General features: G+C 44.0%; 1 protein-coding gene across 13 annotated transcripts in view; it reads left to right on the top strand.

Moving 5' to 3' along the window:
• LPP (LIM domain containing preferred translocation partner in lipoma) overlaps nt 1-21,105 on the top strand; it is a 443,377-nt gene that overhangs the window by 207,554 nt on the left and 214,718 nt on the right. For all 13 annotated transcript variants that reach the window (XM_030574715.1, XM_030574714.1, XM_030574721.1 and 10 more), the window contains one exon: nt 14,269-14,387. In XM_030574715.1, the coding sequence (XP_030430575.1) occupies nt 14,269-14,387 (119 nt within the window). The remainder of the gene's footprint in view (nt 1-14,268; nt 14,388-21,105) is intronic.

The following is a 21,105-nucleotide window of genomic DNA, read 5'->3' as shown; positions in this document are numbered from 1 at the left end:
CTGCAGCAGGCATATCCAAATAGAGCTGTTTTAGGCAAACATTTGCAAGTAAAAATAAAATAAAATTGTATCAGTATAAGAAACTTTGCCAGGAATCCTTCCTAAGCTGCAGAGCAGATAATTGAAGGGAAACTTTTTATAAAGGCTAAATGGTGTATGGACATGAAAAATTCAGCAGGGAATTTAAGCCATTTCTAAACCACATGAAACATTAAACATTTCAGTCAAGAATAACTTGGAAATGGTGTGCATCCTCCTAGACTTTAAATGGTTGTCTAATATTTCTCTTGTTAAATGTTAAATATACAGCATTAAAGATAAAAAATATATATTTTTTTCTTTCTGATCATTAATCCTAGATCACTGCTTTGAAAGATCGACCAGTCTCCTCACTGCACCGGTTTGCATCCATCTTTCTCAGATGATTTTAGCAGCCAGTGACTCAAGAATCACTGGAGTAGAGATTAATACTTTAATTATACCATGAGAACTGGGATTCCAAGTTCTGAGATTGTATAAAGCATTGGTTTCTAGCCTGAACAGATCTCAAAATAGCCCTTTAAATCCATTTGAATTCAAGATGTTCATCTTGTCAAGCAAGATTTTAGTTACAAGGATGTGATTTGATATCTTGTGACCTGCCAAGGGTAGAGACTAAATCTTTATATCACTTGAAAGGTGAGAATCCTGTTTTTCAAATTGTTTTGAGCATCCATTTCTAGGCCCGGTAAATCACGAGATACTGGGTTTTAAAGCTGTGTCAAACCTAAATTGGCCTGTCAGTGTAAAAGTGCTTCTTTTGCACTTGGTCCAAGAATGAATGAATACTGGCAAATTCAAGATTCGTGTCTCAAGTACATTCTTGATTCCCCACTATAACTATGCAGACAAGGTTACAGTAATACATGATATTTCTTCTTTAATCTAAGCTGCAATGATGGTCCTCACCAGGGCATATCTGTTGTAGGGAAGTAGTAAACATGATTGTTTTAAACCAGCTAGGGAACAGCTTTGCCTCCTGAGGACCCTCGTGGCGCCTCAAAGTGGTCACCTTGTGATGACCTGATGTAGCAACGTGCTATGCACACATTGAGGATGATGCATTGGTATTGGAGATGGGTGAAGCTTGGGGGATTGGTTTTGCAAAACTCTTCACAGTTGAGTTTGGTTTAGTGAAACCAAGACCTGGAGTTGTGTGGGGATAAGTCCCATTCTCGCCAAGCCTCTACTATTTGGGGAGATTTGGATAGCTCCCGTTTTAGCACATGTCCAAAATACATGATATAGCCTCAATATATAACAACATCCTTAATCATCAAAGCAATATCATGATGAGTTTCAACACCCTCTCTGCCCTCTGCCCCACCCTTTCCTGCTGCTGGTAGAATAAGAATTGAGTTTTTTCCTTCTCCACTGAACCTCTTCTGGCTGATGAGAGGAAATGGGGGTCCCCTTCCAACGTCCCCTTCTTATAGCATCCTGAACAAAGGGAAATTTGAAAGGAGGGGAAATGGACCTCTCTTTTTCCCATCCTGTCAGGTATGTTTCTTTGGTGAGCACTCACCACCTTGATTATTATGGACTGATTTGTACATGCTGCTTCAGATAGCCATCAGCAGCTCTAGGAGAATGTGACTGGAGGGGATTAAAATATGTTTTCAACAAAATAGGGCTTTTCATCCAAAACCGACATTTTGCCTGAAAATGCTCATTTTGTTGGAATTTTCTCATCAGAAAAACAGAATCCAAAAATGGTATTTTGTTTTAAAAGTTGTTTTTGATGAAACCAGGCATTTTCACCAAAAACTGACATAACAAAATCATACATTTTCTGCAACAACAACAAAAAAAGGCATTTTTAGACCAGCTCCCAATGTGACATATTTAGTATAATGGTCACCATTAAAGTCATGGCAGTGCTGCCTGGACAAATGCTAGATTCTAATTCTCTGACTTATGACAGATAGCATCTTACTGCCTGCCTAGTGCCATTGGTTTTAGTAGAACTACTTGGTCAAGTAAATGCTCCCAAAGCTTTATAGTGCAGACCCAAGTAATTAACATTGCCATGATATCCCTGTGCTTAGTATAGGGAATACAGGGTGAAAGCCAGCATGGGTACCACATAGGTACCATATAAGTCCCACTTATGCCCTCAAAATAAGCCTTATTCTGAGCCTCTTCCTGCTTGAAATTTGCTCTGTATATCATTAACATCGCAAGTCTGATTCCTGATTCTCATGGACACTAAGTCGCTTTTACATCGCTCTGTCTAACATGCTCACTTTAAGGCTCCTTACACGGCCAGGGTGATGTAAAGTGTCCTCGTGTAAATGAGATTCAATCTCTAATTCACTGAAACTCCCTGTGCCTCCCTGGCATCCAGCTAATATTCTGAGATTCCCCAGCATTCTGGACAGTGTCTTGTGTTTGTGTTTCTGTTTGTAGTTCTCCAAACCCAGACTGGCAGAGGAGGAGGTGAACACCCCTTCTGGGTGATGTGTCCCATTGCAGATGAGTTATGTAGCAAATACAGATGCTTCTTTGGAAAGTTCAGACTAGGGGTTATGAATGAAATTCGTCCCTGTGCAGAGAAGACATTTGTAGGTTTTTGTCCCACTTCAGTACTACATAGACCTTGTGCAGCATCTCTGCACGTGCATGGACTGGACCCCGTCTGAAGACACCTACATTTTGTATTTGCCCTAATAACAAATATCTTTATTCAGTCCACATTTACTTAGAATGTACATGCTGTTTCTAGTAAGCGTAATCTGCTTGGAATTTGTGTCTACGCATAAAACAACACCACACAAGCCATAAATGCAGAGTAAATTATCTACTTTGAAAGATGAAAAAATACAAAAAGATTTCTATTTATCCACATTTGGGTTTTTCATCTCAAAACGTCCTCTGGTATTTAGGAGGTAATTTGATTTATTATTATACTATCACACAGACAAATAATCAAAAGCAAGTTCTTTTATATTCCCAAGAAAATCTAGTTAATTTTTCCATTCCCTAGTAGCATTTATCAGCAAAATGAAGAATTGGATGCTAATTGCAATAGAAGGAAGGAAGCTGTCACTGTTTTTGCAGCTGAAAACAGTAAACTATGTGTGTCTGATAAAGACACATGTTCTGCTTTAATCTTTTAATGTGGCTGTTTATAGGTATTACTTGGAATGCTTCTTGGGGAAAGGAACTAAACAAGCCAATTTGAAACTCGGTCTCCCACCTCTTTGATTGGTTGAGCTGTAAAGCCTATTTGCCTGTTGTTGTGTTTCCAGTTTGGTGGCTTTGTTCTAATGTATCAAACTACCAGCAGAAGATTATGCAGGAAAAGTATTTTGCAAAGGTTGACCCTTCACGCAAGGAACATTTTAAGCAACAGTGATATATTTAGTTGGTGAGGATTGATCTAAGCCCATCAAGACCCATTTGATTTACCATAACAAGGCAGATTGGAATTGAACTTGGTAATGGGAGGAAAAAATGCAAATAAGAGTTTGAACTTATAATGCCATCTTAAAAATGGTTAGCTGCCGCATCTAACTCTTCAGGAAGTCTCTTGACAATAAAAACAACTCTGGAAGCCTGCTGTTATCTTTGCATGATGTGTGGAATGTTTTGTGCTTCATTGCTGAGCAGAAAGAGGCTGCCTGGCTTTGGGGTGCATGTTAACAGGGTGGAATTTCATTGACACAAACACCCCTACCCTAGGGCCAGAAAGTTGACTCCCTCCATCTTAATGGCCAAGAAACAGATTGTGACTTGGCCTTTTTTTTTTTTTATGCCAGGTGATAAATGGATTTTATATGCTTAGCAGTCCCTAAAGGTTTAATCCAGTGGCATAACTCGTTTTCCCAACTCTGTCACAACAGCCTTCTCTAATAAATGAATGCGTGTCAACTCTTGTCGAGCACTTAGCAGTGAACAATGAATTTAACACCACAAGCCAATAAACAAATAGATTACCTATTTTGGTTTTGTCTGAGCAAAACAGTGCTCTGTGGTTGTGTTGCTTCCTGTACCTCTCATTCTATTCAGGAGAGAAGATTATGCATGTGAATGCAATGTACATTTTTTTTTCAAAGTCAGTAATTTGCTTTTGTGATGAGATTCTCCCCCTTACCGCCTCAAATGGTTTATGCAGAAAATTCTCCCTCTTGGCGACCTGTTTGTGTTGGTCTTCAACATTTGACAATTACTGATATCCTTGTTTGCATTGCAGGACCACTCAGAGGCTCCCTCATTGTGCTGGGCACTGTTCAGACCCCGAGTAAGGGACAGTCCTTGTCTCGAAGAGTTTACCCATGTAAATAGACAGGACAGCCAGGTGGCAGGGAGGAAGGAAGGATGTCCCCGTTTTACAGGTGGAGAACTAAAGCACAAGGAGGTTAAATAACTTGTCCAATGTCACAAAGGAAGTCTCTGAAAGAACCAGTGAATAAGCCTAGAGCTCGAGTTAACCTCAAGACCATCCATCCTTCCTCTGTGTATTTTAAGATGGATTGATTTAACATTTTAAAAGGTGAAAGCATATTTCTTGTATTATCTCTCCTTCAGCTCTATTAAACTGCAGGTCAGAAAACTAATGTGATAAAGCTGTCCTGTAATAATAATGATGACAGCACTTTTCTCTTTTTTACGGGAGTATAAATTTGCTGTAACTTCACCAAAGTCAGCTGAGTTACCACAGTGTCAGACTGGTTGTGAGAGAATTTATGTAGGCGGTTCACCTGTGGATCACCAGACCCTTGGCCCAGGTGAATAAACGTAGTCATTTCTGTTGTAGAGAGTATAAATGACACACAGATAGGTCAAGGGTCTTGTCCAAAGTCATACAGAAAAGCAGTTTTGAATCAGAAATATTATCTACAATCCATGCTCAGCTGAGTACAGATACCTTCTTCTGTATTGCAATGATCTGCTTTAAGTCAACGTCTGGAAGAAATTCTGTGGCCTCTGTGCGTGGAAGTAGAGCTTAGATGGTCAGGGCGGCCTTAGGAATATGTGACTCTATGGATCCCCCTGTTCATCCTCTTCCTTCATGGACCATGAGGAGCACAGGAATGCCGGCCTTGACTTCAGTGTGCTCATAACGCTTGCAGTTCTGCCTTACGACAATGACTATATTCAAATCTCATGCTTCAGGGCTTAAGCTGCTCACTTTCAGGGGGCAGGAAGGATCTTTTTCCCCAATGCACATTTAGCCAAAGATATTTGCTGGCTTTCTTTTTCCCCTCCTTCCTCTGAAGCATCCGTGATTAGTGTACAAGAGGCTCAGACTAGATGATCTCAAGGTCCTTTTTAGCCTTAAATTCTATGAAACTATAATGGCTTCTACTGTCAGTGTAAGTCAGAGATGCTGGTGATGTGACGGGTGGTCTGTCTCTTTTAAGGGCTTGAGGCTGGCCAACCCCGGACATTAACCAGGTGCAGCTGAAGAGACCTGGTGTTCCCCATGTAGCTTAGCACCCATTAAGGATTAGAGAGCTCAGAGGGGAGGAAGGAGAATGCCCTTAGAAGGGCCCAGAGAGGAGACTGTGGGGCTTAAGGACAGAGGCCAGGATGCCCAGGGTCTCCTGGAGAAGCCTGACCAGACTTGGAGCCCTTGTTTTGTGGGCTTTAAGCTGTGAACGAGCTCTGAACGAAGGCCCAGGGTGAGGGCCTTATGGACTGTTTGGGGGACTGAAACCTCATTAAAGGGGACATTAGTTTAGCTTTGTTTTGGCTTCTCCTGGTCCAGATCTGATAATGGGGATGTACTGATGCCCAATCGGGGAATTAAGGTTGGGCACACCTGCAGCACTGCCCTGGGCCACAGTGGGGCATGTGGGGATGGCACACCCATTTGACAGGTAGTGATTTTACTTGACATTTGGTGTAGGACGTCTTCGAAGTGCCCTATAAACACGAGTTAATTCATGATGGGATCTCATGAAACGACCAAGGATTTCAAGAGAGAGTTTGTCCGTATGGGACTTCCAGCTCAGCGAGGCTTGGGGAGTCAGCTGAGTTTCTTCATGCTTTGGGGAACTGAGCCTTTGGTGCTTAACTGTGTATTAACTGCTGCTGTTCCAGGAGTGTGGAGGAGAATCGCAGAGGTCTAACATAAGCCTGGGAGCCTGAGGTTTCCTGCATCAGCGATCACAAATGGAAAAGAGATTTGATGGTGGTGATTTTAAGTAATATTTTAAGTGAGGTGGCACCCCGGGGGGAACCCGTCACAGGAGCATCCTGTCTTGTTAAGTGAGAGGCAAATCATGCCTCTTGCTTTGTTCTGATTAAAGGTAAAATCTAGGAAAGGTGGACAGCTGTGCCTGGGGAAGCTTTTGCAACTGGAGGCTGCATTCTGACCTCAGTTACACCAGAGTAAATCTGGAGTGATTTCAGGGGAGCTACTCCAGGATTACACTAATGTACCAGATCAGAATCCCACCTAAGGGTTCAGAGGCATGCTAACTATAGGTGTGTGGACTGGGGGCAGGGGGAAGAGGAGAATTGTTTTTCTGGTAGCTGGGTCAGCAGTGGTGGTAATGAAGTTTCAAAAGTGGAGGGCTAAACTGATATGGGACATGGTGCCTCTATACATTGGTTTTCCATGCGGTAAACAAAAATACCAGGTGATCGTTGACGTGCGTTTTTTATTTGAATAGAATATTTTAACCAACACTCGCGATTCATAGTCTTGAACTGTAGGGGACTAATGTTCCCGTTCTCCAGCTGGGGGAAACTAATTCACCATCTTGTGTTGTAAACACTCACTCATTTTAACTGATTACACCTCCAATGTTCTTCAAACCACTAAAATTACTAATTGCTATTCCATACACATCAGAGAGTGAATCCTGAATAATTAACCCCAAATAAAATTAGATGAATTGGCCCTTTTAATTAGAGTCCCTGCTGCTGTTTGTTCTGAGCTTCCTTTTTGTACAGTTAAGAGACTTTTAGATTAATTAAAACTGCTTAAGTTTTAAACAGCCAGTGACCTTTTACTACAATGTAAATCCATAAAAACAATATTTCAGCTAACAGGTGGTGCAGTAAATTTTTAGTGCAACTATCTGACAGAGTCAGTGTTCCTTTTTTAAATGCTGAGAGTGAAATTAGCCAGTTGTTTTTAGCTGCTTATTAATACAGTGATTAGCAAACGTCGTTAACATGGGAAGATTAACAGCTGGTAAAGAGCATGGCAGTCTAAAGAGTGACTCTGGCAGGCATGTTAGTTAGACGTAGTAATCACAGGCTGAATTAGCATGTTTAGATAGATCATGCAAATAATATGCAGTCATGTGACTGTTCTGAATATATAAATGTGGGCTCAAATGACTGTTTGTCGATTTCTTTCTGCAGTGCTCCTGGAAAAAAAATGCTATTTTGGTTTCTTAAACACCTCACCTGGTCAAATAACATACATTAAAAAACAGCAGCAGCAACAAAAATTCTGTAGATAAATGTTTTGTCATAAGGCATGACCTCCCTGCAGCGCACCCTACTGGGTGAATGTGGCACTATTCGTGCTCCCCGTCTCAGGTTCCTTTCTGAGGTGGGAGGGTGTCATGCATCTCCATGCCCCCATCTGTGCTGGAAAAGTGGCTCTGACCAAGTCCCAAACAAACCTAATCTCTTCCAGGGTAGCAAGAGTCCAAACTACAGAGTCCTAACAATAAAGATTTCTTCTGCCCCTCAGGGATTCTCTTCAGCCCATCCTCTGAGCCCTGTTCCCAGGCCCTATCCAGGCTACATTTGAGAGTTTGTCCTTGAGCTATTATAGAGCTCTCAGCCCCAAAGCAGGTTCCCTGGGAGTGCCCCACTTCTTGCAAACCCTGGCTCAGTGCCTTCCACCGGAGCCTTCCCACTCCCTGTGGTTCCAACTGCAGGCTGGTCTCTGTCCTTCTATAAGGCCCAAGGTCCATTAAGTTATCACCTGACCATCTTAGCCCTGGGAAGCAGTTAATTAATTATGGCACAGGTGTGGCTGGCCCATCTTCCCTTCAAAGGGCCAGTGATCCTATGACTTGTTTATACTGGAAACTTGATGGCTCATAGGATTGAAAATAGGGTACAAATTCACACCGGAAGGTCACTGATTCAAATCCAGGACAATGCGTATATAAAAACTCTGCAGTGTCACTACTGTAAGCTGTGGGGTTTGTCGTTAATAATACTGTAGTACATTGCAATAGTGCAGTGCTTTGGGACTGTTACTATAGAATAATTGTGTCTGTGTGTGTGTGTTTGAGAGAGAGAGAGAGAGAGAGAGAGAGAGGTTAGTAGTGGTCAAGAGTAAGTACTCGGAAGGTTCTCTGGCTGATATTAAATGAATTAGGGGTGCCAGGGCTAGTGTGTAAGTGAGCACGTTCCTGTTATGTTCGTGGTGTACACAGAGAGAAGTTAGATAATAACATACAATACTCTTGCTGAAAGGTTGCAAAGTAGCACAGATTTATTTTTTAGAATTCAGAACAATAGTACACAAGAACCCTAAATCAGAGAGAGACAAAGCAGACTGCTCCCTAAAACAAGGAGGCACAATTTTCCCCACCTTGCTTTAATCTGGCTGTTTCCAGACTGACTCTAATTGCTTGCTTCCCCACAGAGTCCGTTAGCCTGCAGACAGGACCAGGAAAACACTCTCTCTCTCTCTCTCTGATAGCTTGCAATTTCCAGTACAGTTTTCAATATGCCACAATTATAAAAACCACCATAACAAACTGCCACTAATTAGCCCTTTGTTTGACCTTTTTGGCAGAGGCTAAGGACTTGGCACTGGAGCCTGCATTATCCCCTCATTCTCATCCTTAGATATCATCCGTTCAGAGCTGAAGCACATGAGGAGGGGGCGGGAGGAGCCAGTAGGGAGCAATTTTGTTCTGCCATTGCCCTTGGTCTTTCTGTTCTGAGAATAAACAGAAGAGGTTTTTTCTCTGGATATTTCTAACCAGCACTAAACCGACTTCAGAATTAGAAGTACTCATGATAATAGGAGAGTAATGAAGAACATCTAATCCTGTAGCTTTCTGATGTCAGTCAGTGATCTGGGCACACAAGCATGAATCTTGTTTTGCTGGTTGATTTATTTCATTTAAGTTATTGCTTGTTCCAGAAAAGATGTTTTGTTTTGATTTTTCAAATAATCTGTTCTGGCCAGGCAGCAGACCTCTACATGTGTCTGGAAATTACCAACCTATGATTCCTTCCCAGGTCTAGAATCTCCCAGTAACAGTTGTGTTAGTCAGTGGAGGCCATTTGCTTTGATGCACTTCACTTCCCAATTGGCAAACAGATTCCCCTTGAAAACACTGGAGCAGATTTTATAGGCCTGATCCTGCAAATGCTCATAGCCAAGCACAGTGTTTACAGCCATCAGCACCCACTAGGATTCACTGTGTTTGCAGGGATGGGCTGTGAGTGAGAGAGGAGTCTGGTATGCTAACTGGGCACCCACTTTGGGGTCTTTGCGTACCCTGTGGCAAAAATCCAAATATTCCCAGGAAGTTTTAAGGCCCCCTTTCTTGTATAGGTGTGTATTCTTTGGATTTATGTTTGGCAAAGACGCTAATGAAATATCGAAACTTACTAGAAAAGAAAAAAAGCCTATTTTACTGAAACATACAGAATTACTTCCATGGCAATTAGTAGGCTTGACAGCAGAGCTGGCTCCAATGCTTTTGCCGCCCCAAGTGGCGAAAAAAGAAGGAGGAGGAAAAAAAAGCCACGATCGGCAATTCGGTGGCAGCTCTAATGCTGCCACTTTGTAGTTCGGCGGCAGATCCTTCCCTCCAAGAGGGACTGAGGGACCCACCGCTGAAGAGCCAAACGTGCCGCCCCTCTCCGTTGGCTGCTCCAAGCACCTGCTTGCTGCGCTGGTGCCTGGAGCCGGCCCTGCTAGGCAGAATTTGATTTAAATGTTGTCAAATTTTGATAGAGATCAATGTTTGCTTTTTAAGCAATTTTATCTTCAATTTTTGTCTATTTTTTCAGTGCCATGAAATTATGTGGTGTGGAGGGATTAACATCACATGTCAAAATATACAAAGTAAATCTTCTTAAATCAAATTCTCTTTAAGTTCTCCAGCAGTGTTTTTCTTACTTTGCCTCTCTGTAAATGTTGATGAAGGTGGATGGAAACCTTTTTTTGTTGGTGTGCGTGTGTACAGCGAAATCAATGTTTACCAACATTTACCGATGCAAACCTAATCCTTCCGAGCCTAGCAATAAGGGTAAGGCTTTGTGGCTGGCTGTCAGGGATCTGAAATAAAGCCAGGAGGTGTATATAAAGAAGCCTTTTGTCATCATGATGAATGATGATTCAGGTACCGAGGGTAGGCTTGTGGGTAAAGCACCGGATGGAGTTTTCCTGGCTCTGCCATAGATTTCCAGTGTAATCTTGAGCCAGTCACTTAGCTCTTTTCTGCCCCAGTTATCCCCTCTGTGCAGACATAGCAACGCTTTAAGCACCAGGGCTCTTTGCCAGGGTATGGCCGTTGAGATATCACAGGATCGGGCCTGTCTGGCAACTGCTGCTGACAGCTCCTTCAGCCCTGTGGGGGGCAAGAAAGAGAGGAGCTTGGTGGAGGTTGAAAGAGAGGAGAATAAACACACGGTGCGTGTCTGCATATTACGCAGAGGGAGAGACGTGGGCATGATTTCAGTGCACTTTGCTTTGTCACGTCTGGAAATAGAATGGAGATGATGCTTTGGTATAACAGAGTGCCATACGGTGACTCGCACAGTTAGCAGCAGGTGGAACCCAGCAGTGAGAAGCTGACAGTGTGGTTCCTTAACTCCAAGGGAGAAAAGGCAGGTGAGAGTGGCTGTCTGGGGAAAAGCTCTTGGGCTTGGAAGAGACAGGTTCTGCAGGCAGATCAGCCGAGTTTGGGAAGAGGTTTGGGCTGGAATTCATTATAAACTAAACTGCAGGCGGCGGGTTTGTAGAGAATCGGTGTCAGAGCTAGAAGTGGGAGCTAAGAGGCATGTAGCATGGTCTAAAGCCAAAGAAGAGCAATTCTATGAGTGGTGTGACAGAAGAGAGACCGAGAGGGGTGCACTCCACTCCGGTGTCTGAATTACATGGGAGTGCAAGGAAAAGATTTCTGCAAAATTCTCGGGAATCCTAAGAGATTTCTCATAGAAAAGTGTTGACGGAAACTGTGTCGACACTGGGAGAAAGAGACGGCATTGCTATCAACCAGGAGTGCTGGGCTCAATACAGAAATCCCTCGGTGACTTTCTCTGGTCCTTGTATCAAGTAGAAAATCAGACTGTGAGTGGTCATAATGGACCTTTCTGGGCTTAAAATCTATGGGGCAGATCCTCAGCCAGTATAAACTGTCATACCTCCATTGTCAGTTTACACCAGCTAAGGATATGCTGCAGTGAATCTGTGTAGCAAGCTGCAAGTGCCCCCAGACCAGAATGGACACTGGTGTTAAATGAACATGGGATCAACCCCTGACACAGACTGTAGTGTTGTCCCGGTGTGGATTGTGCCCCTTCTGACACAAGATCCAAGGCAGTCTGGCCCTATATTCTGCTTCTTTGCAAACTTCGGCCTTGGCAGGGTGAGTCCTTGCCTGGTGCACACCAGGGTGTGCCATGTTGGTGGAGCAGAAGCTATGCATGGGGCACCAGATAGGTTAAGCACTGGGAGATATCCTGTGGGCTGAGCTAGAATAAGTATCAAGCCCTTGGTATGTCTGATCCTTATTTTTGGGGCCACAAGGTTATGTACAAAGAAGGTGTAAAAGTGTCCAGGAAGAGGGAAGTTCTCCCTCTGAATATAGTCATAATTATTTATTTGTATTACTGTATTGCATAGGACTGCTTATCGTGGAGCAGGGCCCTGTTGTGCTTGGAGCTGTACAAACATAGAACAAGATCTCGAGCTGTAATCTGATCATAGTTATGTAATGCAGGAAAGTGAAGACACAGGAAGAATCAAGGTTCACCATTGCCCAAACCCACCGGAAGGTCTTGGGGACCATCCTTTACTTGTCCAGCACCTAGGACAGGGAGGAACAGATCCTTGGTTCAGTTACGTAGGTGCTTCAGTGATACAGGTAATAGGCATATCCAGCTACTGCTAACAGAAGATCAATGCAACATGATTCCTCCCCCCCCCCCCCGATCTCTGACACCATGAAAGTTATTCCTGAGATCAATATAAAGGGGGCACATGATGCAGTTTTAAAACAACACACTTAACACTGATACAAAGAAATGATTTTACATAATACGTAAATAACCTGTGGAACACACTGCTTCATGATACTGAACAGTCTAAGATTTAGGATTAGACATTTCTATGCATAATAAGAACATTCCCAGCTCTGTTGTTTTAGAATAGCAATTTATAACGGATACAAACCCTCGTGCTTCAAGGTGTAAGCCATCACTGACTGCATGGGGTTAGGAAGAAACTACCGTCAGGGAAGCGTTGATCCATAATTGTACACTAGGAGTTTTTGCTCTTTTCTCCGAAACAGCTGGCACTGGCCCCTCTCTGAGACAGGATACCAGACTGCATGAGATGTCTGGTCAGCTCTGTAGGTTCTACTAGAGTCTGTAACAATGGAACCTGACCCAAAGCTTCCCAGGACTCCCCACCCACACCACCTCGCATTGCTTATGTAGCCTGAATCCTGCTCACTGCATGTCCTATTGACGATTTGCCTGCGGCCTCCCCTGCATTAGACACATTAGCGTGTGCATTGCTGATGTTCAAAAGTGAAAGCAAATTGAGGCGAAAGTGGGGGAGAGGCGTTCTGGATGTAGCCAGCTAATGTCACCCCCATTTCTCTGGTTAAGGAGCCCCTCCAAGTGCTTTGTGAGAAGTGCTTTCAACCCGGCCTCCTGGCAACTTGGAGTTAGCACCCAGAGCTCTCACCTGGAAGATAAACAATTGAGCTGCTGGTCAAGGCATCAGGACATGGGACAGTTGTTACCAAGGGAGCCTGTGTTTACTAAAACAGTGTCTGCAAGTGACCAAACTCAGCAGCAGCCCCTGGATCAACACTGGCATTATTTGTTTAAAATACTAATATTTTTGTTTTAATCCACGCACACACGCCCACAGGAGAGCCAGCAGTGAGCCTTTCTGTACAACGCTGCCAGCACAGAGCCTTATCCCAAAGCAGCCAGAATTACAGTAAACTTTCTCCCAGGAAACTAAATTCAGTGCTGGAGTTAAACTAACCTGTATTTCCCCCCATCATATCTCCTTCAGTGCCCTGGCTTTCATGCTGCTTATACACCATTCTGCATCCTTCACGTGTCTGTGTCATAAGGGGCACAGAAAAAGAGCTCTCTCAGGGTAATCTGAATGCGTAGCAGTATTGTTCTCTATTGGTGGCTTGTATAACAGCAGCTCCTAGAAGCCCTAATGAGGGCCCTGTTGTGTTAGGTGCTCTACAGACCATCACAGTCCTTGCATCTGAAAAAAATAAAGGGGGGAAAAAGAAAAAAAAATCTATCCTCCAGGCCCCCAAATCTCCCTCTTTATGTAGATTTGCGGCAGTATGTCCACTGAGCATTGATTTAGGAACACCACAGCTTTCTTTAGAGGCTCGCTATCCAATATCAGCTTTCACCCTGGATGTATTTGAGACTTTCCTAAGGGGTTAAAGCAGCAAAGAATCCTGTGGCACCTTATCGACTAACAGAGGTTTTGGAGCATGAGCTTTCGTAGGTGAATACCTACCTCGTCAGATGCATGCATTATCAGATGCATGCATGCATTCGTCAGATGCATGCAGTAATACATCTGACGAAGTAGATATTCACCTGCGAAAGCTCATGCTCCAAAACCTCTGTTAGTCTATAAGGTGCCACAGGATTCTTTGCTGCTTTTACAGATCCAGACTAACATGGCTACCCCTTTGATACTAAGGGGTTAAGGCATTTCTGGGTTCACTGCAGTAGAGATGAAGAAGAGCTGGCAAGTGGCTCCTCAAGCCTTGGATCCAAAGATTTCAGAACAATTTACAAACATTGATTAACCCTCATAAGCCCCCTGTGAAATAGGTGGATGATGTTAACTTCCTTTGGCAGCCAGGGGAAACTGAGGCACGTATCAGTTAAATGATTTGTTCAAGGTCACACAATGAGTCAGTGGAACGGCTGGGAATAGAACCCAAGAATCCTGACTGCCCAGGGTCCTGCTCTAACCGCTGGCCTCATTCCCTGCTCCCTGTGTGGTTAACTTTGTTGGCTCGTTTGCACCATCTTAAGCCTAAATCCTGTGATTATCTGTTGTAGATTTCCCTCTGCCACCACCGCCACCACCACTTCCTGGAGATGATCTCGGGAACCTCCCAGCGCCTCCTGGTGCCTTCCCCCCCCCACCCTCTACAGATGAGGCTGGTTTCAGTGTGCAGGTAAGGCAGTCTGGGTGTTTCCTGCTCAGACAGGTCATAGTTGGGATGGACTGTGAGTTACATGTTCATGGTGATCAAACAAGAAGTAGGGGAGTGCTGTGGTTTGAGAACGAAGAGAGGTCAATAGTGGTGTCCTCTAGTGCCCTGTACTGGGACCAGTCCGATTCAACACATTCATAAATGATCTGGAAAAAGGGGTAAACAGTGAGATGGCAAAATGTGCAGATGATACAAAACTACTCAAGATAGTTTAGTCCCAAGCAGATTCCGAAGAGCTACAAAAGGAGGTCTCAAAACGGGATGACTGGGCAACAAAATGGCAGATGAAATTCAGTGTTTATAAATACAAAGTAATGCACATTGGAAAACATAATCCCAACTATACGTATCAAGTGATGGGATCTAAATTAGCTGTTGCTATTCAAGAGCGAGATCTTGGAGTCATTGTGGACAGTTCTCTGAAACATCCACTCAATGTGCAGCGACAGGCAAAAAAGCGAACCGATTGTTGGGAATCATTTAAGAAAGGGTTATGGTAGATAATAAGACAGAAAATATCATATTGCCTCTGTATAAATCCATCCTACGCCCACATCTTGAATACTTTGTGGAGATGTGGTCGCCCCATCTCAACAAAGATATATTGGAATTGGAAAAGCTTCAGAAAAGGACATCAAAGATTATTAGGGGTTTGGAATGGCTGCCGTACGAGGAGAGATTAATAAGACTGGGACTTTTCCACTTGGAAAAGAGATGACTAAGGGGGGCAAGGATAGAGGACTATAAATTCATTTTTGGTGTGGAGAAAGTAAATAGAGAACTGTTGTTTACTCCTTGTGATAACACATAAACTAGGCATCACTAAATGAAATTAATAGGCAGCAGGTTTAAAACAACAAAACGAAGTATTTCATCACACAACACACAGTCAGTCTGTGGAACTCTTTGCCAGAGGATGTTATGAAGGCCAAGACTATAACAGAGTTCAAAAAGGATCAAGGCAAATTCATGGAGGATAGGTTCCTTAAAGGCTATTAGCCAGGATGGGCAGGGATGGTGTCTCTAGCGTCTGTTTTCCAGAAGCTGGGAATGGGCGACGGGATGGATCACTTAATGATTCCCTGTTCTGTTCATTCCCTCTGGGGTGCCTGTCATTGGCCACTGTTGGTAGACAGGATCCTGGGCTAAATGGACCTTTGGTCTGACCCAGTATGTCCGCTCTTATGTTCTTATGAGAGCCTTTAAAATCAAGTCAGCTGTAGCTGCTTGCTTCCCGAGTGGGAGAATATTTGACCCACAACATGCTGGGTTATCAAAGGAACACTAGGGCCCTGCCCCTTGACGTGAATGAGAACTGGATCTGGTTCAGGGAGTCTGCAGTGTGCAGTGAAATATGTTACACCTTTCCTTGTGGATTTCCTTTACCACCTGGACAAGGTCCTGATGCATCCTGGGAGGGACTGTTACATAAAACCCCGAGCTGAGACTCCAGAGACTTGACTTAAAGTCCTAACCCTGCCACAGACTTGCCACATGACCTTGGACACATCTCTTAATCTACCCTGTGGCCCTGTTCCCTGTCTGTAAAATGGGGATAGTAGCAAAGGGGTCTTGGGAGGATAAATATGTTAATTACTGTGAGAAATTCAGATGCTAAATTTCTGCCTTTCTAAGCACAGAGGTAGAATATCGTCTTGCAGTGGGGTGTACAGACCCTGTCCGCTATCTGGCTGGCAGCAGGTTATGTTCTTGAGTGAGGACCATGGCTTCAGTACCTTTAAATGTTGGATTACCAGGGAAACTGGCGGCATGGATGGTCCTAGCTTTAGGGAATTAAGTGACTCCCTGGCAAATGTTGTTCTGTCTCTTACCTCTCTGAGAAGAGGGAATGTCAGAGTGATGGTCAAGGTAAAGCAAGTGACAGAGCTCCAGGCCTCTAGCCTGACCTACCTCAAACTGCACAAGGTCATTGATGACAAACTCTGATTTTTAGGCTAAAGAATTCTTCTTTGCCAGAATCTAACTAGGTTGTAGTACATCTGTCTGTTAAAAGATCTGATGATGCTCCCCAAAAAGCCTGAGAAGATGGCATTGCTGAGTTCAATGGAATGATTTCTATCAGACTCATTCTTATCTTCAGACACACACGCCTTGTTCTCATGATCTGGGCCAGACATCTATAATTTATAACCTATTGAGTATCAATTATAATAGTAACACCTAGCTCTTTTATGATGCTTTCCATCCCTTGGTCTCAAAACAGCTTCACAAAGGAGGTCAGTATCATTATTCCCATTTTACAGATGAGGAAACTGAGGCAAAGTTTGGTGCTCAACTTGGATAGTGAAACCAAAGCACTTAGTTTCACGCATTAATTTTCTTGCAGTACTATCCCAGTGCTGTCATGTTTGGATTCATAGCACTGTAGGGGAAGAGGAGGTTTAAGTCCTCTTTAGTGGGGCATAGCTCAGTGGTTTGAGCATTGGCCTGTTAAACCCAGGGTTGTGAGTTCAATCCTTGAGGGGGCCGCTTAGAGGTCTGGGGCAAAATCAGTACTTGGTCCTGCTAGTGAAAGCAGGGGGCTTGGACTCCATGACCTATCAGGGTCTCTTCCAGTTCTATTAGATAGGTGTATCTCCATATATTAATATTTTACATATATATTTTAAATGTTTTTAAACAAGGTGAGGGAAGGGGAAAAGGAGAGGAAAATGAAGTACGCTTGAAAGATCCTCTTAATTGAAATTCACTGGGGAACCCTGTTCCCAGAAAGGAGGTGAGGGCATGGCTGCTAGTATGTTTGGCAAGTAAGGAGAAAAACAAAGAGGCTATTGCCACATTGGCTTGTGCTCAATTAAAAATACAAAAACAAACAACAACCCGAAAAGTATGAAAAAACCCAGACGGGAAGAAAAATGCTGTCGACGTTTGCCAACGAGAAATCGACAGATGGGGGAGGGAGAGAAAGACATTTTTGTTTTCGAGTTTCTAAGAAGTAATTGTAAACAGCATAGGGGAAAGTGAGAATCTGTCAACAATTCTCTCTAGCATCGCCTCAGATATATTGCTGTGATGCAGATAGACCACAGCTAATAGCAGTCACGTGGTGTTTACCTTCATTGTTGGGCAGGATGATCTATCAGTTAGAGCATTGCCCAGTGACCTGGGGAACCTAAACGTTGTTCCCAGCTTTGCCACTCACACTCTGTGGGTAAAATTCACACGAGCTCTGCGTCACTGATGTCTCGTATATAAACCCCGTTATGGCAAGTTCACTGCTGCACAGGGGTCTGTGCTGGCATCTTGTTCTTCTCCTTGGCCTTCCTCTGCTTGGTGGTTGTACCACTCAAGAAGACAGCTGAGAGCACCTAAGCCTCCGGTTTGAAATGCCTAAAGCTCTTTGAATGACATGTTCAAATCTTGAAAGAATCAACTTAGCCCTCTGTTCTGGGGTATGATTCAGTTTACTGTCCAAGTGTGCGTGGGTGGGTTTGGATGAGCCCTGTCTCTTCTGCTTGGGCAGTAGAGATCCCATGACGCTTCTTAGAAGAAGAAGAAGGGTTAGCCCCGGTGTCCTCGGCCAGCATTTCAAAGACTCAGCTGAAAACTTTAGCAAGTGAGACTGGCATGTCCCTATTCTGCCTTAGTTACCCTGAAAAGGGCGCACAGATTTGTTGAAGAGCCTCCACGCACCTTTGTAAAGAAAGTAAGAGGTTGAATTGTGTTCGGTTTTGCATGGGAGAATTTTGATAGACCTTCCATTAGCTCCTCCATGCCCCAAATCGGTTAGAACGAAGTGGGGCGCTCAGAAATCAGGACGTGCCACTGGAAATGTTAGGTGCATTGTTTGTCAGGGACACACATAGGTTTCCAGATGCAGCAGGGGCTTTTGGAGAGCTTAGTTTGAGTAGAACAAGAGCTGTTCCAAAAGACAAGTTACCTGAACTGCAGACCTGCAAAGGGTTTCCCACCCTTGCTCCTTTGTCCTGACTGGATTATAAGCTCTTTGGGGCAGGGACTGTCTCTTACTACATGTGTGTACAGCTCCTAGCACAGTACTGATCTGATCTTCACTGAGGCCTCTAAGCAGAACTGTGATACAAGTAATAATAGTATCTGTGTCTTACATAGTACTTTTCACTAGCAGCTCTCAAAGCACTTTATAAAGGAGGAGAGTGTCATTATCCCTGTTTTACAGATGAGGAAACTGAGGCCTAAAGAATGATGAAGTGACTTATTCCAGGTCATCAGGGGGCCAGTGGCAGAGCCATGTCACCTGAGTCCCAGTCCTGTGCTCTATCACTTAAACACACTGTCTCCCTATAGTTAATATGAATAAGTTATGAATAGTAATAAAATCTAGAGCTCGTGAGGGTATGTCTACACTGCAGTTAAAAACCCATGACTGGCCCATGCCAGCTGCCTTGAGTTAAAGGGCTGTTGAATTGCAGTGTAGACATTCGCACTTGGGCTGGAGTCTAGGGGTATGGCTACACTTGAAACTTCAAAGCGTTGCCATGGCAGCGCTTTGAAGTGTGAGTGTGGTTGCAGCACCAGCGCTGGGAGAGAGCTCTCGCAGCGCTGCACGTACTCCACATCCTCATGAGGTTTAGCTTGCAGCACTGGGAGCCGCGCTCCCAGTGCTGCGGCACTGTTTACACTGGCGCTTTACAGCGCTGTATCTTGCAGTGCTCAGGGGGGTGGTTTTTTCAGACCCCTGAGCCAGAAAGTTGCAGCGCTGTAAAGCGCCAGTGTAGCCAAGGCCTAGGACTCTGCAAGGTGGGAGGGTCCAGGAGCTTGGGCTGCAGCTAAGCCCAAATGTCTACCCCACGATTAAAAAGCCCCTTACCCCAAGCACTGCAAGCCCAAGTCAGCTGGCCCAGGCTAGCCAGTCCAGTTGCAATGTAGACGTACCATGCGTCTCCTTGCTGGCTGGGTGAAGAGGGTGGGAAGAGAGAGTTTTGGGGTTCTGAGAAGTGACTAAAAATGAAGGTTAGAATGGAAACACTTCTACAGCCTTAACTGCAGCAGTTGCCAATGCTCCCACGGTGCCGATATACCCGCATGGTAGACACTGGGAAGTTCAATGCAAGAAGAGGCTTTACCCCTGCCATTGTATAATTCCTCCATGAAATACCTGTTGTCAGCAGAAGATGGACAGGCTGCATGGCTCGGGGAGGGGAAGGGGCATTCTGCTTTTCTGGTGGCTTGCTTTGGAATTTTGTAAATCGGAAAACAAAGCATCCTTCCTCCAGGAAACTGCTTAGAAGAGGCCCGCTCCTCACACTCCCTCTCCCAGCGAGTGAGAGAGACAGACACAAACACAGGCTCGCTCTCGCCAGCGGCAAGCAGCGGAGGTTGCTAGGCATTTCACTGGCTTCCTCCCAGTGAATGTTGGTGGCGTTGTCTCTTCACTGCTGTGACTCATCTGCCAAGCTCGGGCCAGCTGAAAAGGACAGCCTTTTTTTGTTTTTGCTAGTGCGTATAGAGACAAACCTTGGAAACAAGCGGCATTTTTGCCAGGAGAGGGTGCTGCTTCTACTGGCTCCACTCTGTTCTTTAGTGAGAATCACAGCTGCTATGTGCCTTTAAAAAATAATAAATTGCATTCCTTTCAGCGTTCCTGAGCGGTAGAGCAGGCCTAGGAGAGGGAAAAGATATGTTCAGCCTTCCTCTACTGCTAGGTTTTGTTAACCGCTGGCCTGAGTTGGGGGGCGGGTTGAGTTCAGGTGTGCGACACCGAGGAATGACTGCAAGAATTTGGGGCATTAGCTAATGGCCAGGCTTCACTGTAGCTGGAAATGAAGGGTGGCTCTGGCTGATTCTCTGTAAGTAGCACTCCAGGCTGTGCATGTTTGAGGGCGTCCTTCCGCAGGTTTTGTAGGCTTCTAGAGCCTGAACTGTAAAGCCAAAGCCTGTTTGTCCAAATCCCTGTGATAAGAAACTTGTATGTGAAATTAAGCCATGTACCTGCTAACTTTAACCCTCTTATACCCAAACCTTATTTTATCAGAATGCTGTTCATGTCCCTAAAAAAAGGGTTCTGCTGTGTTCTTTGTTAAAATCAAACCAAATAAGTGTTATCGATGTGTCTAAATGCTCACGTATACTTTGTGTGAACAAATATATATGTGTAAATACACACAATGCATGAGCATTTATAAAGCACGTATGAGAATATATGATATGTGGGTATATAAAATAGACCAGAAATATACAGATAGCAGGAATAAAATATGTCTATTCCCCAGCTATTTTTATTCCCATCATGTGAGTAGTATGATCAATAAGTCCAGTGATAGAAGTGGGGGTGGGGGAGAGGGGCAGGTTATGCTGAGTATTTCTTCCAATCAAACCTTGATGCAGTTCATCTTATAAGCAAGCACATGTGTTGTTTCACAGTGCCAAACCGCAGTCTATTTTAAATCTTCTATAACCCTCTGTTCTCATTTATTTAAATTTTTAGCCCCTACTCTCTTCCGAATAGACAACAATGTTGATAATAAGCAGCTAATTTGGCTGAAACCGGAAACATTTTAATAGTATAGCATAAGTTAGTTTTGCATCTAATCTCTCTGCTCAGATATTAATATCTTGCTATGTTGTCTGCATATCAAAGCATCCTGGGCAAGGGCCGTAAGGGAAGCACAGCTGTAAATAGGCTTGGCCAAATTCATTTTTTATTTTTGATTATTTTAACAGATAATATCTACGTTTG

This window comes from Gopherus evgoodei, chromosome 9 (genome assembly GCF_007399415.2).
Source record: "Gopherus evgoodei ecotype Sinaloan lineage chromosome 9, rGopEvg1_v1.p, whole genome shotgun sequence".
In the NCBI taxonomy this organism is placed as follows: Eukaryota; Metazoa; Chordata; order Testudines; family Testudinidae; genus Gopherus; species Gopherus evgoodei.
The sequence above is the reverse complement of the archived record's forward strand: the minus strand, read 5'-3'. Positions and strand labels throughout refer to the sequence as shown.